The 18,338-nt window shown below is 38.2% G+C and overlaps 1 protein-coding gene across 2 annotated transcripts; it reads right to left on the reverse strand.

The window, feature by feature from the left end:
* Window positions 1-8,778: 8,778 nt before the first annotated feature.
* Window positions 8,779-11,429, reverse strand: LOC110502373 (visual system homeobox 1-like). Of its 2 annotated transcripts, none has more exons than XM_021580341.2 (5): window positions 10,984-11,429; window positions 10,557-10,635; window positions 10,300-10,423; window positions 9,979-10,171; window positions 8,779-9,706 (listed from the first exon to the last, which is right to left on the reverse strand). In XM_021580341.2, exons 1-5 carry the CDS (start codon window positions 11,378-11,380, stop codon window positions 9,444-9,446), a joined length of 1,056 nt encoding a protein of 351 aa, XP_021436016.1. In that variant the 5' UTR covers window positions 11,381-11,429; the 3' UTR covers window positions 8,779-9,443. The 2 variants fall into 2 exon arrangements, with proteins under 2 accessions (XP_021436016.1, XP_021436017.1); XM_021580342.2 differs by having other exon boundaries at window positions 9,991-10,171; window positions 10,984-11,426.
* Window positions 11,430-18,338: the final 6,909 nt, after the last annotated feature.

The following is an 18,338-nucleotide window of genomic DNA, read 5'->3' on the forward strand; positions in this document are numbered from 1 at the left end:
AGAAATTAGACAGAATCTCTTTCCACATGTGGTACATACAGTGGGGCAAAAAAGTATTTAGTCAGCCACCAATTGTGCAAGTTCTCCCACTTAAAAAGATGAGAGAGGCCTGTAATTTTCATCATATTCATCATATTCATAAATTTTCATCATTTTCATCATCAACTTCAACTATGACAGACAAATGAGAAAAAAAATATGCAGAAAATCACATTGTAGGATTTTTTATTAATTTATTTGCAAATTATGGTGGAAAATAAGTATTTGGTCACCTACAAACAAGCAAGATTTCTGGCTCTCAGACCTGTAACTTCTTCTTTAAGAGGCTCCTCTGTCCTCCACTCGTTACCTGTATTAATGGCACCTGTTTGAACTTGTTATCAGTATAAAAGACACCTGTCCACAACCTCAAACAGTCACACTCCAAACTCCACTACGGCCAAGACCAAAGAGCTGTCAAAATTGAAGACCTGCACCAGGCTGGGGAGACTGAATCTGCAATAGGTAAGCAGCTTGGTTTGAAGAAATCAACTGTGGGAGCAATTATTAGGAAATGGAAGACATACAAGACCAGTGATAATCTCCCTCGATCTGGGGCTCCACGCAAGATCTCACCCGGTGGAGTCAAAATGATCACAAGAACGGTGAGCAAAAATCCCAGAATCACACGGGGGGACCTAGTGAATGAGCTGCAGAGAGCTGGGACCAAAGTAACAAAGCCTACCATCAGTAACACACTACGCCGCCAGGGACTCAAATCCTGCAGTGCCAGATGTGTCCCCCTGCTTATGCCAGTACATGTCCAGGCCCATCTGAAGTTTGCTAGAGAGCATTTGGATGATCCAGAAGAAGATTGGGAGAATGTCATATGGTCAGATGAAACCAAAATATAACTTTTTGGTAAAAACTCAACTCGTCGTGTTTGGAGGACAAAGAATGCTAAGTTGCATCCAAAGAACACCATACCTACTGTGAAGCATGGGGGTGGAAACACTGATCCGTGTAAAGGAAAGAATGAATGGGGCCATGTATCGTGAGATTTTGAGTGAAAACCTCCTTCCATCAGCAAGGGCATTGAAGATGAAACGTGGCTGGGTCTTTCAGCATGACAATGATCCCAAACACACCGCCCGGGCAATGAAGGAGTGGCTTCATAAGAAGCATTTCAAGGTCCTGGAGTGGCCTAGCCAGTCTCCAGATCTCAACCCCATAGAAAATCTTTGGAGGGAGTTGAAAGTCCGTGTTGCCCAGCAACAGCCCCAAAACATCACTGCTCTAGAGGAGATCTGCATGGAGGAATGGGCCAAAATACCAGCAACAGTGTGTGAAAACCTCGTGAAGACTTACAGAAAACGTTTGACCTCTGTCATTGCCAACAAAGGGTATATAACAAAGTATTGAGATAAACTTTTGTTATTGACCAAATACTTATTTTCCACCATAATTTGCAAATAAATTCAGTAAAAATCCTACAATGTGATTTTCTGGATTTTTTTCCTAATTTTGTCTGTCATAGTTGAAGTGGGAGAACTTGCACAATTGGTGGCTGACTAAATTCCTTTTTGCCCCACTGTATAAAGGGCATTTCACCTGCCTGAAAACTGCTGTACCTGGAGAGAGACATCCTTGATCCGAAATCCTTCCCACAGGTGGCACATTTGTATGGGTTCTCACCTGTGTGGATATTCTGGTGCTCCTTGGCTGCGTTTAGACAAAATAAATAAAAAATCTGATCAAATCAAGCATTACAGTATTTATAAAGAACATTTCAGACATGGAATGCAACAGAATGTACTTCACAGGAAAAATATATAGAAAAACAATGAAAATAAAAGCTGAAATATTTAAAACACAACAAACATAAGATAAAAAAACTAAAGAATTACAAAAACGGAACAACTAAAAAGCACCCTAAGGAAAAGCAAAGCTAAAAAGATGTGTTTTAAGATCTCTTTTAAATATATCCACAGTTTCAGCCCCCCTCAGGTTCTCTGGCAGGCTATTCCAGAGGCTGGGGGCATAATAACTAAAGGCTACTTCTCCATGCCTCTTGGTCCTAGGCTTTTGGATTGTTAAAAAGCCAGTGCCAGAGAACCTGAGGTACCTACTGGGTACATAACTTAAAAGCATATCTGATATGTATAGGGGTGCACAATCGTGGATTGATTTAAAAACCATTAGAAGAATTGGGTTTATGAACCCCTGGGCTGTGGTACATATCATCAAACTTATCATCAGGTCTTGCTTGACTGATACCCAGCCTAATGTTGGTTATCTTATCTCTGAAATATGCAAACTCATCACATTTAGATGTGGAGGAAAGTTCACATAGATTTGAGGGGGAAGGATTTATCAGGCCATCAATGGTCGAGAAGAGCACTCTAAAATGATTCTGATTATTAGTGATCAAGTTATAGAAATGTGCCCTTCTGGCATTTCTAATTGCCTTGTTGTATATGACAAGTTCCTCTCTCAGAATATCATAATGGACCTGCAACTTTGACATTCTCCACTTCCGCTCGGACTTTCTGCAGTTTCTCTTTAATTTAATTCCGTTTGGATGTGGCCTTTTTCAACTTTACTGGAGCTATGGCATCAATGTTGCCCTTAATTTGCTATTAAAGTGATCAACTAATTCATCACAAGAGGCAGGCAGAATAGCTGGTGGAGTATTGTTCATACACTCAATAAACTCAATAAACTCTGTAGCAACTTCAGAGGAAAGATAGTGTTTCTTAATAATGCTTTCAGTATTACCCTGCGCTATGGGCATCAATGTAGTACAAAATACACCGTGGTGATCAGATAAAGCAACATCGACAATAGAGGATATGTCAATAGAAATGTGATTGGTCAAAAAACCAATTAGTGTGAAAAGATCAGAACTGGGTTCCCACAGAATCTCTTCCCACAAGTCCCACAGCCGAATGCTTAACTCCTCATGGTGTACATCTTGGTTCACATGGGCAGCATGACCAAAACCTCTCCCACATATTCCGCAGAAGTAAGGTTTTTCACTGCTTCCTTGGTATGAAAGGCAATATTTATAATTCATCTGTATGTATAAGTTCTTCACCATGATGTGCTCACCATCACGATTCTCCACATTGACCAGAGATCCACACCAATCCGCATTTATGACACCACTCTGAAAAAATATCTTATGATAATTTCAGTCAAACAGAAACACTTAACTTCAACACTTTCTGAATTGCAAATAACTTATTCTAATGAGTAGCTAGTGCATGAACTGACCCCATTAATCAGAATGAAAGGCTACAGTTCCTCTCCACTGATCCACATATTGTGTGCCTTTCCTGAGACAGAGGGAGAGATGGAATTATTGTAAATGGTACTGAAGTGTATATTCAAAAGTGTATATTCAATGAGAATTGTGCTTAGGCACAGGGGTCGAAATGACTTTAGGTTAGGTTTAAGAATGAGGGTAAAGTTAAGGTTAGGTATAGTTTCAGTGATTAAGGTTAGGGTTAGGAATGGCATAACCTAATGAGAATTGTGCTTAGGCACAGGGGTCGAAATTACTTTAGGTTAGGTTTAAGAATGAGGGTAAAGTTAAGGTTAGGTATAGTTTCAGTGATTAAGGTTAGGGTTAGGAACGGCATAACCTAATGAGAATTGTGCTTAGGCACAGGGGTCGAAATTACTTTAGGTTAGGTTTAAGAATGAGGGTAAAGTTAAGGTTAGGTATAGTTTCAGTGATTAAGGTTAGGGTTAGGGACGACTGTACCTAACCATAAACACCAATGCCTTTCTTAAAATCAATACACAGAAGTATATATTTTTAAACCTGCATATTTAGCTAAAAGAAATCCAGGTTAGCAGGCAATATTAACCAGGTGAAATTGTGTCACTTCTCTTGCGTTCATTTCACACAGAGTCAGGGTATATGCAACAGTTTGGGCAGCCTGGCTCATTGCGAACTAATTTTCCAGAATTTTACGTAATCATGATATAACATTGAAGGTTGTACAATGTAACAGGAATATTTAGACTTATGGATGCCACCCGTTAGATAAAATACCGAACAGTTCCGTATTTCACTGAAATAATAAACGTTTTGTTTTCGAAATTATAGTTTCCAGATACGACCATATTAATGACCAGAGGCTCGTATTTCTGTGTGTTTTTATGTTATAATTAAGTCGATTTGATATTTGATAGAGCAGTCTTACTGAGCGATGGTAGGCAGCAGCAGGCTCGTAAGCATTCATTCAAACAGCACTTTTGTGCGTTTTGCCAGCAGATCTTCACAATGCTTCAAGCATTGCGCTGCTTCAAGCATTGCGTTGCTTTTGACTTCAAGCCAATCAACTCCCAAGATGAGGCTCGTGTAACCGATGTGAAATGGATAGCTAGTTAGTGGGGTGCGAGCTAATAACGTTTCAAACGTCACTCGCTCTGAGACTTGGAGTAGTTGTTCCCCTTGCTCTGCATGGGTAACGCTGCTTCGGGGGTGGCTGTTGTCGATGTGTTCCTGGTTCGAGCCCAGGTAGCGGCGAGGAGAGGGATAGAAGCTATACTGTTATACTGGCAATACTAAAGTGCCTATAAGAACATCCAATAGTCAAAGGTATATGAAATACAAATGGTATAGAGAGAAATAGTCTTATAAATACTATATTAACTACAACCTAAAACCTCTTACCTGGGAATATTGAAGACTCATGTTAAAAGGAACCACCAGCTTTCATATGTTCTCATGTTCTGAGCAAGGAACTTAAACGTTAGCTTTTTTACATGGCACATATTGCACTTTACTTTCTTCTCCAACACTTTGTTTTTGCATTATTTAAACCAAATTGAACATGTTTCATTATTTATTTGAGGCTAAATGGATTTTTATTGATGTATTATATTACGTTAAAATAAGTGTTCATTCAGTATTGTTGTAATTGTCATTATTACAAATAAATTAAAAGAATCGGCTGATCAATCGGTATTGGCTTTTTTTGGTCCTCCAATAATCGGTATTGGTATTGGCTTTAAAAAAAATCATAATCTGTTGACCTCTATTAGCAACTTCCGTCAAACTGCACGCAGAGACATAAAGATGGTATCCAAGAGTTCATCTGACTCTGGGGAAGTAGCCTAGATAAAGGGTGTTCATTGCCAAAATCAGAAAGTATCCCTTAAAAATCCTATTGCTGGGATAGAATTGTCATCTTTTAGCAGGACAATAACCCCAAATATCCACTGGGCACTCCACATAATCTCAACCTAGATAATTTGGTTATATTTGGTTGAGATGTTGATCAATGAGATTACAACCTATATTTAACCACTCAAAAAGACAGCCAAAAGTTAGTTGAATTTCCCCATGTGTTATTGCTATGCTTTGAATCATCTTAAAATACAACCAAATTCCAATGGAAAAACAATGTCTGATGTTTGGTTTAGTTGTCACCCAAATGTCTGTCACTTCGCTTTCAACCATTTAAAAGCAAAGCAAAGTCCACAGTGGAACACAATGTCAGATTACATGAAAAGTGGGGAAAGTGACCAATGTCGTTCTAGATCATGTACAGATTATTAGAGGAAATGTAAAGATCTCCACAGACATGCAACGATGTATGCATACCATCTTGAACATGCAGGCTTTATATGATTACATAAGACGAAATGTATGGTAACAGTAACCTCAAAATGTGGCCATGGATGTGTTACTTGTTTTAATCTTGAATGTTACATTAGTTTGTATAATAGCCTTAACTTTAGTCTATTTATTTATTGTATTACAAAAGTAATATTGAATTACGTTTGGTTGACAACATAACCAAATATCAGCATTTAAAGAAGATGTATCTACTGCTTGGATAGTTCCTTCTAAGATGTGAATCCAACGTGACATTTTTTTACTTGTCGACAAGTTAATAGGCTATTTATTGTATTTTAAAAGTGATGTTGAATTGGGTTTGGTAGTCAACGCATATAAAATAAATAAAAATGTATCTTCATCTTGGATAGTTCCATTTGGGTCACTGACTTAGTCTGGCTTTAATTCCAGTTTATCTACAAATGTATAACTGATATGTTGGATTCACATCTTATCCAAAAGAATAAGTTAAAGAATAGGACTGCATCAAATCAAACATGAAATACAATTTAAATAGAGTTTGATTTGGTTTAGTCATATTCCTTAACTTGGATTTTTGGTTTGTTGGACCTTTAGAGGTTAACCTCTAAACTCCCCTTCATGATTGAAGTGGATTTAATTAACAAGTGACAACAATAAAGAATCTTCGCTTTTACCTGAATTCACCTGGTCAGTCTGTCATGTTCCTAATGTTTTGTACACCAGTGTATGTGATCGTATAGAAATGTAAGCAAGGTTTGAAATTATTATGTTTTAGTCAAATATTATAACTGTTTAGGTTTCTTTTGGCCTGTTTGCAGTCTACTAATTATTTGTAATTATGTTCCCTCCCCCTGACTATCCGATGAATCTAGTTCATGATTCCTGCCCTAAGGTCTCATTGGTAAGGTTGAATCCGCCCACGACCCATTTGAAAAGGTGCCGTCCTATACCCACGTGAGTGATTGAAAGATGATTGAAACTGAGGTCCACACTCCAGTCCAGTTGGTGGTGGTAATACACCTTAAAGTTGGTTGCCAACCGCCATATACAGTCCAAACAAAAAGAAGAAGCCTGAAGGAGGAGAGATGACTAGAAACAAACTCAGTTTACCCTTTTATCTGAGGATTAATTGTCGGAGTAGAGGACCTTGTGCATTTCAGGTAAAATAACAACCCAATGTTTACATCCCAGGACAAATTAGCTAGCAACAGCAAGCTAGCTAGCTAAATTGCCATAAATGTTTAATGCTTTTTGACCTGTCCCCAAATTAATATAGTTGTTTCAGAGTCCTGATCGCGTCTTGTGTGGGTGGACAAAATCAACATGCGCGCACCGACGCATGTAAGGATAGACCTATGCCTACATTTCCTCTGAGCCGATGAGCTTTGGTGTGGTTTATTGTGTTTTAGTTCATCAATCATCGACTATTTATCTCCCACCATTGGGCTTCATTCTGTACATTAAATATAAGGCATTTTTGGTATTATGGTAAGTGTGATTTTAAACTCTCAAATGACTCTGGACATCACCCCTGGGACGGGGTGCATTTAACAGAGCCACTGCAGGGCTGCTCTGTGAGCCTTGAATCGTGAGAGCATCTATGAGCTTTAATCATGTGCAAAATGTACAGCTCCATGACCCCTCCCATTACCATCATGACTCTTTCAATCATCATCTTCTGCTCCTGTTATGGGCGTATACAGTATTCAACGAGGCACGCAGGGCTGTTATGGCCCTTAAACTGAACAACCGCCATGCTTGTAGAGCCTTCTATCTCTGCATGTTTTTACTTCAATTGGTGCCAATAATCTAGGACTCTGCAACCTGTATACTACAAGAGCAAACTGTGTCCTATCGCTTCTCTCAGCAATGAAGTATCCAGCATGTTACAATGATGGTGCTGCACATGGTGCCACCGTTCATCAATCCAATTGTTTATATGAATCTTAAGCAAGAGTTGAAGGGGGCTTCCAAGACTCGGAGAGCGAGAGCTTGATGTGATGCCCCTGGGAGAGAGAGGACGACCGCAGAAGGATGGGGTGGGAATGGATGGGAGCAGGCATAGCCACAGGATGTAGGGGGGCTGAGGTTGCTGCAGCACCCACTGAAAAATCAGTTTGAAGGTTGGCACACTAATCTGAGAATGTAATAGCTGGTGAAAGATGGCATACCTTATTACAGGTATAAGTGTTCATGTATACTGTTGTCTATTGGATTTTCAACATTAGCAAAACATTGTATTTGATTATACCTGTTTTGCCACTAAATCAAATCAAATGTGAAACTGTGTGCTGTTAGTGGTGAGTGTAATGGATCCACTCTTTGAAGAAAAATGATATTTGGGGTCCTATGTATAACCTTTTGGTTCTTTGGATATTAAAGGATCAATATAGTGTAGAATCAATATGTTTAGGCTATCTGTCTGACTTCAGAGCAGGAGTTGACTAAATACAAAGTTGCCAAAGTAGCTTATTTGCTATTGTTATAAACAAGTGAAGGATGAGATTATGCTTCAAATAAAAACCGAGATGACTGCGTTAAAATATGGCCTACATAGGCTACATGGGCCTATATAGGCTGTTTCAATCACATTTAAATACATTTCATGTTCAATCAATTGAGTTCTAATTTGCCACTAGGCTACTGTCTGTTATTTGTGCCTCAATGTGTTTAAGAATGGGTGACAACTAGCGCAAAGATGTGCACAATCTGGGATTTAGTGCATTATTATTGGGTGGGAATAAACTGCCTCAATAGCCTATTTGGAGCCATAGGTGGTAATATCGCTCTAGGAGCTGATGCGTGGTCATTATTTTTGACTACTTCTAATGTTAAGGTACAATTTGAATGGAGAAAGCTGATCCGAAGGCAGCGCTGCTTTTCTTTCGATCCTGTATCGACGCATGGTCTGAGGCACTTATACGTGAACGTTCTCTCTAGGTGCTTATTTGGTAAAAATGTAGAAAGGCGATGCATTTGGGACGATCGTCGTAAAGATTCATTTACATCGCAACGGGGTAACTGGGTTACTTACTGCATCAACTTCTGTCTTTTTATTAACCCATGTAAATATTACAATTAAAACAGATTTGTGGAACCAATAACGTTATCTAGGCTACATCAAGTGAATGAAGGTAGGCCTATATGAAGGTAGGCCTATACAAATCAATAAAAATACACAATTTCAAAAAAATACTTTTATTTCTTTATCCAGGTACTGTTTTCCTGATATTACTGTTATTACAGTGTTGTTATTATTGCTGTCATTGCGGTGAAATTGACCTCTGAATGACATTCAGTATCAACACAACTAAAGTGCTTCATAATTGTGCCATTTGATAATCTGTGTATTTTAGTTTATATTTTATATCAAATGCAGGTGGTGGGGTTTACACCCTAACCACCACCTTTCAAAAACATGAAATGAAATGTAGGCATGAGGTTTGTACATTTTCACTAATTGTTTTTTAGAGAAATTGCATTTGGATTTATCATGTAACACGTTTCTGCAGGAGAAGAGGTGATATATCCTCTCCTTGGTCCTCTCTCTTCTTTTTTGAAATATCATTTCAACAACACACAAATCAAACAAAAGTTGAATAAAACATGAAATATTTTCTTATATTTAAAACCAAACAACTTTATAAAACATATGTCCAAATACAATTATTAAGAAATAAGACAAGTACACTGTACACCCCTAATGTGATGGGAATGTTGCGCATCTTTGGAAAATAATTGTCTTCCAGGTGAGCATAATTTCCACGCAAATGTTCAAGCTCACTGTCTGCAACCGGGATTCATTTAGCTTTCATCGTCTGAATCACTGTCTGCAACCGGGATTAATTTAGCTTTCATCGTCTGAATCACTGTTGCGAATGGGATCCCTTTGGGGCGACGATGACTTCAAAGTGCTCTTGCTGCTGTCCTGCTTAGAGGTGCTGGATAGGTCTATTGCCATGTCCTCGCTGTCGTCTATACCACGAGAGCGATTTGGCCAGGACATGTCGTTGTCTTTCCCTTTAGTTTCCTCGGAGTTAGTATCCGAGTGGGTAAACTCTGGCATTCCTGGGGACTTCTTTACTATATCCATGGACTTCTTGTGCATTCCTGCGTAAAGTGATCAAAATGAAAAACAATTAGTCTCAGCGCAGCCTATAGCAAAATAAAGCAAAAAATAAATAGACATTAGGCCTATAGGTCTATTTGTAAACTAAAATGTTGGCCTAACATTTAGACCTTTATCGTTATAATGTATACGTTATGAAATGTGTTGGCTGAATGTCCAATCAAACATTGTTCGGATACAAAACACATCTCAGCTATGTATTCAAGTGATTAAATACATATTTGAGTCTTATATTATGAATAAAGCAAACAACCTGCTGGCTCACCTAGAAGCCAGGGAGCACAGGAGCCCATCATCCCGCTTTTGGCGGAGTTGATGATTGATTCTGGCAGAGGGATGGAGTGGCGGACCATGGCACCGTAGAGCCCATACTCTGCCATCACACTGCTGCGTCCCCAGCACTTCTCACGCTTCCTCCACTTGGCCCGACGATTCTGAAACCAAACCTGAAAAATAGGCACAAATGTTAGATATTTGGACAATTTTGCAGATTAAACTATTTCAATAAGGCAGTTGTAAGTTTGCACGCTCGTTCAACCTTGTAGTAGCCTACATGTTGTTATAAATAGCATACCTGTATTCTGTCCTCAGGCAATTCTGTCTTCATTGCTAACATTTCCCTGGCATACACATCTGGGTAATGTGCCTCATGGAATGCCTTTTCCAGCTCCTCCAGTTGATGAGAAGTGAACACAGTTCTGTAATGGATGTATTTTATTTTTATTGAAAGCATTGATAAACACCGGCGTCCTAACGGCATTCATTGTACTTTAATTTAATTCAATTTCTCTTTTTGCTCTGGCGCAATAAAACTGCGTCATATGTACCAACCTGTGCCTCCTTTTCTTTCTCTTCTGTGAGTTCCCTGAGTTTTTCGAATCGTTTCGTTCACCAGAGAGACACTCGTCATCTAAAAAATAAAAGGGAAACATATAGGCTATTAAAGAATAACAATCAAACCCAAATACAACATATAAATGTTAATTTATAATTGTACAGAAAAGTTCAATAAATCGAGTGCTTGTAAATGGAATATAGAGTCATCAAATTTAGCGCGAGTCGAACATTTTTATTTTGGATAGGTTTAACATTCAATCAACATCTTAATTTTGAGAGATAAAATAACGCTACGTCAATCTTGAACGCATTGAATATTTTAAATAAATTGAGCTACATCAGGTTTCAGCACCCCTGAGAATACATGCTAAGGGGACAGCTAACTGTAACTGTAAAGTCAACCACTTGAAATGAGCTGTACCAGAGTAGGCGTCTCTTTGTTGCTCCATATTCTGCATGAAATGGCTCTCCGTCCTGGACTGAAGGAGGGGTATGTGACTCGGTAGGAAGCAGGGCCCCCCCGGAGGTTGCTGAGCCGCCAAACTGCACAGGAACCCCAGACCAAGAGGCAAGGATCCTCCAGCGAAAGGGAATCCCATCCCAGCGCTCTGAACATCCCCGTGTCCTCCTACTCCATAAGGTCCGGATGGGCGAGGCTGGAGATCCGTTTCAAGACCCAGTAGGTCCGTGATGGCAAAGCCTTTAGACCTAAACCCAGATCCATGAAGTCGTGATTTATCGATCCCAAATGCAGGCGCCAGCATCTTGACTTTGGGCTTTTCATCCGCGCCATCCTCTCTTCCTATCATGGTTGTCATTGTAAAGCTCTATACTTCTCTTTTCCCTGCAGCTTGGGTGATGAGGTGGCAGACATATGGGAGGACAATTTATCCCTGTGTTGTGTCCCGGGGATAACCTCCAGTGACCAATCAGAGCGAACCTGACCCGTCAAACCGAAAGGAGGCGTTTCCCTTTTTCAATCCTAAAGGATTAATTGCCACCAATTTTGACTCAAATCCGATAAGGATTTTATCCTCTGTCCCCTCTATCTGAACTGGTGCTAAGTGTTTTTCTCTGATGTCAAATGGCATTTATGTAGGTCTCCAGCTAAACAATAGTGCATGGTTTACATCTTAAAAAATAAACTTTATTTTAAATGTTTATAAACATTTTTCAATGATCAACCTTCATTTTATCTCAATCTGCTGTTGCTGTGCTATGGTCATTGCTCAGTGAAGCGTATTTATTTTATTTGTTTTCTAAATGTGTAAATGAGGAAACATACTATCCTAACGAAAATCGCTGTTTGCCCGTGCAGTGAAAATGTGAGAATAGCCTCTTGACTAGGACTAGTCTAGCGTAATATATAGCCAAACTGGGAATAGGTTTAAAAGACAAAAAATATGAACATTTGAGAATAAGTTCAAGTCATAGGTTTATTCTAATCACTCTCTGGGATTGAATTAATTGAATGTTAAATTAATTTAGGCGAAGAATTGTATACTAAGCTACAGCAAGCTAATGATGCAACCTGCAGAATAAAGAACAAGCTAAATAGCCTGGAAAGGTGGCCTGACGATGTCAGTTGACACATTTCGAAAAAAAGAAAGTTATTAGTTTCTGTCAATGCAACATCTCAATGATTTTTGATATTTTACATATAAATATTTTGCTACATTTCTTTGCACCACAAGGTGAAAAGAAATGTAGGCCTATGCCTGACAGAAAAATGATCATGAAGAAAATCCATAATTTCCATGCACATCACATCTTGCATTCAAAGGACATTTACAAATGATAGTTTGCAACATTTGATTCAATCTTTACAACTCTGGGCCTTGTTTCCCAGAACCTTCATATAGTTAAAGAGAAACTCCACAAAAAAAAATTATATTTTTGTATTTCTTTCATTAGTCCACTGTTGATAGAGTCCCAAAATATTTTGCATGTCAGCAGTCAAGTTTTAAAGATATTGGACTTTTGAGAAGCAAAGTATCACCGGCCACATCATCATGGTGATGAAAAATGCCAGTAGACCTGCAAAATAATAAGGAAAGTTTGCATTCATTTAATATTAAAGAAAGGTCCAAATCTCCCTGACAAGATGTTCTGGATTAACAAACTATAGTCAAACCTCCATTTGGGTAATTGGTTTTTGAATTAGAGGGTCATTTGTTTCTGTTTTCATTTACTTAGCTTTAAATAACCAACAAAGTTTGTGCAATAAAAAATATCACCAATTAGGCCTAACTGGCCTAACTGTGTTATGCGAAGTGGAACAGGGGAACCCAAGAGCAGACTCAGACGAGGAGACTGGGATGAAGTAACCAAGGTATTTATTGAAACACAGGGGGGAGAGGGAGTGCAGGTCAGGGGAAGCTTGGGCGGGTTGCTGGAAACCAGGTGCGGAGGCTGAGGCTGGAGCGAGAGGGGTTGGGACAGCATATGCAGGTCCCGAGGGGGAATCCAAGGGAGTAGTAGAGTGGGGAATCCAGGACAGAATACCAGGATGAAGATACATGGGACTAGAGACAGGGACCAGAGTCAGAGTGGGCAGAACTGTAGCGGAGAGGAAAACAGTGTCAGGCAAGGAAAACAGGCACAACAGGATAACAGGATCTGAATAGTAACAAACGGCTAGAAACGTAGACTGACTGAGCAGAGATAATGATCTGGCAGGGTGGAAGTGGCAGGGCGAAAGTGGCAGGGCTGAGTATTTGTAGAGGTCTTGATTGTGGAACAGGTTGCAGCTGGTGGGGATCTGCTCTGACTCCAGCACACCTGTCTCCGCCCACACAATCACACACACATAGAGAGAGGGAGAGAGTACTGGGGGAGTGGCGGCAGGTCAAGGAGACACAGGATGAGCAGTAGAGGGCGTTGCAGGAGCAGATTTGACAAACTGAAGATGTAAAATCAAGGTGATAACAAATGGAGACTTAACAGCATTTCACTCACAAAATTGACCTTCAACAGGCTACCCTTTGTAGAAAGTTTATCAGTGTACTTTTGCATTGCATATGGGTCATTCTTAAATTGAGGTGATATTTGGGCAGGTCATTTATAAAACCAAATTTTTCTGCGTTTGTATTTATTTAATTGTATTTGGATACATCTCCCATTCTAAATCAACTAATATGGCAGCTTAATGACTTGAAGGCTGAAATTAAATTTTTCCATAGACTTTAGTAATTTAATATTAGCACTTGCAAAAAGTAAACTTAAAAATGTCAAAAATTTGATGTAAATGTATGTTTTATTTTGTTTATTATACTACCCTCTATGGAGGACCAAACCTGCCGTAATTAAAAATAAATAAATATATGAACACATAAATAGATACATAAAATACTAACCTAAACACTGTTCTGTCATATTGAACGCACACCAGGCAAATCCAATTGATCCACCAATGATGTTAGATACCACCCACATATGTTTACTTGACACCCCCTCCTTATCATATTGGAGGAACAAATACAGCAATAAATAAATGAAGAAATAATATAAATGAATACAATTAAAGTGTGATTCATTATTTTAATAATTACAGTTTTTATCTATTTATGTGTGCATTTATTCATCCATTTATTCATGTATCTATTTATGTGTGTATTTATGTATTTATATGTGAATTCATGTATTTATTAATGTATTTATCTATTTACTGTATGTGTACATTTATTTATTCATTTCTTTATAATTATGGCAGGTTTGGTACTCCATAACATTGTCAAAACGTCATGCCTTTTAACATAATGTAAAATCCCATTACATAGAGAATGTTGCAAAGTGGACTATATGTAGTAACTTACTTTGAAGAGATTGTGACTGGGTCTAAATAGGTTTTTGGCGTTTGGTAGGCACATTTTAAATTTGTTATATTTTACTGCCATTTCCTGAAAGTCAGATTCTTCCCACAACCCAGCAATAAAAAGTCAGTTTCAGAAGTATCTGTATTCACCACCATCTGTTAGGTTATCATTCGATATAGTCGCCAAATTTGTATGGAGGGAATTGTTTATATGTTGTCAAATGTGCCAAAAATATGTTGGAAATATGTGCCAAAAATGCTGTTTATGTACATGGTTTAGTAATTTACAGATATAAATATGACAAAGGTATAGCTCCACAAGCTGCTTTATATAAGTTCCGTAACAAAATGATGAAACCAAAATATTTAGCCTGACTTCATCCAGTGTCCAGAAAAATACATTTGCATCAGTTCAAATATGCAAATTGTTAATGAGATATCGCCTCATTTGCATATAATACAATATTTCAGAAAAGTTGTAATACAAAAAAGTATTATATTGGTGTCTATATTCAACTGTGATATGAATAAGGGAAATATATACTCTTTTAGGGTGTGGTGCCTTCCTTTAAATAATTTGTACCATTATGATAACATTGCGCCACCAGTAGTGAAGGAGTAGTAACACCGATGAGACATTTTAGTTATTGAGGATTTTCTAAGGTCATTAACCTTAGAATCAAGCACACCCAACCTTTTAAAAATAATTTACTAAGGTTATATGATTAATAATTTTGCTCACAATGTTATTTCCCTCCTTATAAAGTGAGTAACACCAAGTGACACTTTGAATTAAGACACACCAAATGATCAATGGAATCTTAAAATTGAGGGTGTGATTAGCTAATTATTGTATTTAATATAGACCCCTCCCCACGATAACAGTTTGCCACTGAAGGGAATGCTCAAGGTCCTTGTATATCTTTGTAATTAGTGATTTTCAAGGCGGTAACACCAATGACATAAAACTGAGGGACAGAAATTATGCTAGTAAAAAAATATATATTTTAATAGCGTTCCTTGCTTTTATTGATCTGTACAATATATTTGATACGTTTTTTAAAACAATTTTATAGCATTAAAAATAATAGATAGACATCTATATTATCCAAAAACATGTCACTACAACTTTATACATGACTGGGATGAGCCAATTTGATTACCCTAAGAATGCAGGAAATGTAAACTTGTAGTGTATTAAAAAGTCTTCTGAAGCTTGACATTTCCATTTAAGAATGTTAGACTGAACTATAATCCACGTAATAATTCATATTTTCTGTTGCTGCAGGATTATTTTCCTGCTGTATCAAACTGGCTCAAATTAAGATCCTACATCTGTATGATGTGTAACTGTTTGTAATTTTAAAGTGTTTTTCATGGTTGCAATGGAAAGGGATGTCAAATGCCACCGCAATTCAAGAACCAGCCATCTCCTGAAGTCATCAATGTAAAGGAATTTCGTCTATTTTTCACCCATCTTTTAACCTAAATCCAATGACATGGTGACATTTTTGCGTTGATTTCACGTTGAATTCACGTCAGTTGACAACTCAACCAAATGTAGATCAAAACTAGACGTTGAACTGACGTTGTGCCCAGTGGGCCTCTTAGTACACTTTCACTGAGGCCTGAGAAAACCATATTTAGAGAAAATCTGATGTTCTAAATAAAGTTTCTAACCCTTCGCCAAATTTCCTGTCTGAATAGATATTAAGAATAGATATTAGGATAAGTTTAGGAAATTATGACCAGGTATAAAAAAAACTTCCTCGTTTGCCCAATTACTTTTCATTTAAGGAGGTGAAAGTGTATCGAGTCAGTCTCTGATTTAAAAAGCCAAGATAACCAAGATAATTACACCAAATGCATTACATTTGTTTTAATCTATCATTTGAATGGAGCTGTGTGAAATCTGCTTTTAGGGCACATATCCACCAAAGAGCACGTGATGTGTTTTTCACACAGCCTTAGATCAAAATGGTTGTAAATAGCTAATAGTTCGTTTATACTAGGAAAATCGTGGGATTTGAACATGATAGGCTGTGAATTCAGTTATTGGAGATAAGAAGTGGGCCATCCTAACATCGAATGATCCGAATTTCAAATGATGTAAAATAGATGATTCAGGATAATCCACAGTTAACATCAGATAAGCTTTTTCAATGTCAATTAAGAGGTAAGTAACATAAAATTATTTATTCTCATCTCATAAGATTAAATCAATGTCCTCAACGAATCATTATGCATTAGACTTGTGGGCATGCAGTAACAATTATCAGGTTTACTGCATCGAAAATAACGACAATAAGGCCAATAAGAATCTGTGCAGGCCTGTAAACCCAGACCCATAATGTACACCAGCACCATCATTAGTAGGCTACCAGGATTGGTTTTCAATTTGTTTCAGCAGTTTCTAAACCCATATTGCAGAATCTTAAAATTAACACGGGGTAAATTTAGGAAAATTAAATAAACACAACACTCTCTTTAATTTGATAGAAATAACACCCTTAAAATACTCAGAATATAACATCCCACTTCCCTTAAAAGGGCGCTTGGAGTGAATTGAGCGGAGGGGGAAAAAAAACATTATTTTAAAGGCCAGATTGCAAGACTGGGTTTCATAGTGTCATCAAATGGGATTACATGGGATTAAGCTAATCAGTAAAAGTTATCTGCTCATTATTTTCCAGATGATATTTCTAGGTGATTCTCCACAGCCAAGATTAATAAGCTCTTAAAGAACATAACATCAAAAATGGCATTTTGCTCAACTTTTCTCCGGCTATCCCTGGCACATGGAGGTCGTTTGATTTATAGATGGGCCACGTTCCTGACATATACAGTGCCTTCAGAAAGTATTCATACCCGTTGACTTGACATGCTAACCTTGAACCATTTCCAATAATAGGGGAGGATAGCTTTTTTTTTTGGGGGGGGGGGGGGGGGGGGGGTATGATATTTCTGCCTCTGTAACTTTTTCACTAATCATTATTCACGATTCATTCATGATTATCCGTAATCATAGTAGCATCCACATTAATGTAGAAGTGTTTAGAAACATATTATATTCTTATTTACAATAAAAGTGACTGCAAAATGACACAATACATTATTTACAGTTCATTTTTATTGGACACAAAATAATCTGAAACAGACCCAAAACACACTGCAAATGCATCCAACAAGTTTGTAGAGTCACAAGCTTGATGTAATCATTGTATGCTAGAAATATGGGACCAAATACTACATTTTTGACTATTTTGAGTCGGTTCACCCGATATAGATTAAAATACGCTCAAATTAAAGCTGACAGTTTGCACTTTAACCTCATAGTCAGAGCAACACTGGACCTCACTGTATTTCAGATCTCTTGACCATGGACAGTCTTCTTCCTCACGGACTGTTGGTACTATACACAAGGCAAATCTGGCAGATGGACAAATCCTCTCTGGGGTGGGGGCATGGACCGATGGGTGTGACCTCATGATGCACACTTGACAAACGTGTGGTGTAAGCAGACAGACTGGGCTGAGTCCAGATGTTTGAGCCTTTCTATTAAGATTCATCAGGATTTGTAATCACCAAGAACATGAGACACTGCTGTCGTAACATAGCAATGGAGAGAGCTCCTTACTTCCTCATCAGCCAATGTTAAGGACCCCCTGCTGTTCTCTTCCTGATCTTGTTGTCTCTGCATCAGGACAGTCTCTTATGCCACTGCTTATTTAGCGCTCAAAGACATGTGGCGTCACACTGTGAGACATCTCTTTGAACACCCCACCCTCCACAATTACTTGGCTAAGACTCCCCTTCCAGCAATCTTTATCTCATGAACCTGCCATGAAGGGTCTAAGCCATTGAGGAGTGGGGGTTCTAAGCTGACATATGTAGTTGTTTTAAGAAGGGCATGCCATGGATCACTTAGCTATTGGATTTAGAATTTTAGGACTCCTTTAGAT

Source organism: Oncorhynchus mykiss, chromosome 23 (genome assembly GCF_013265735.2).
Source record: "Oncorhynchus mykiss isolate Arlee chromosome 23, USDA_OmykA_1.1, whole genome shotgun sequence".
NCBI classification, from domain to species: Eukaryota; Metazoa; Chordata; class Actinopteri; order Salmoniformes; family Salmonidae; genus Oncorhynchus; species Oncorhynchus mykiss.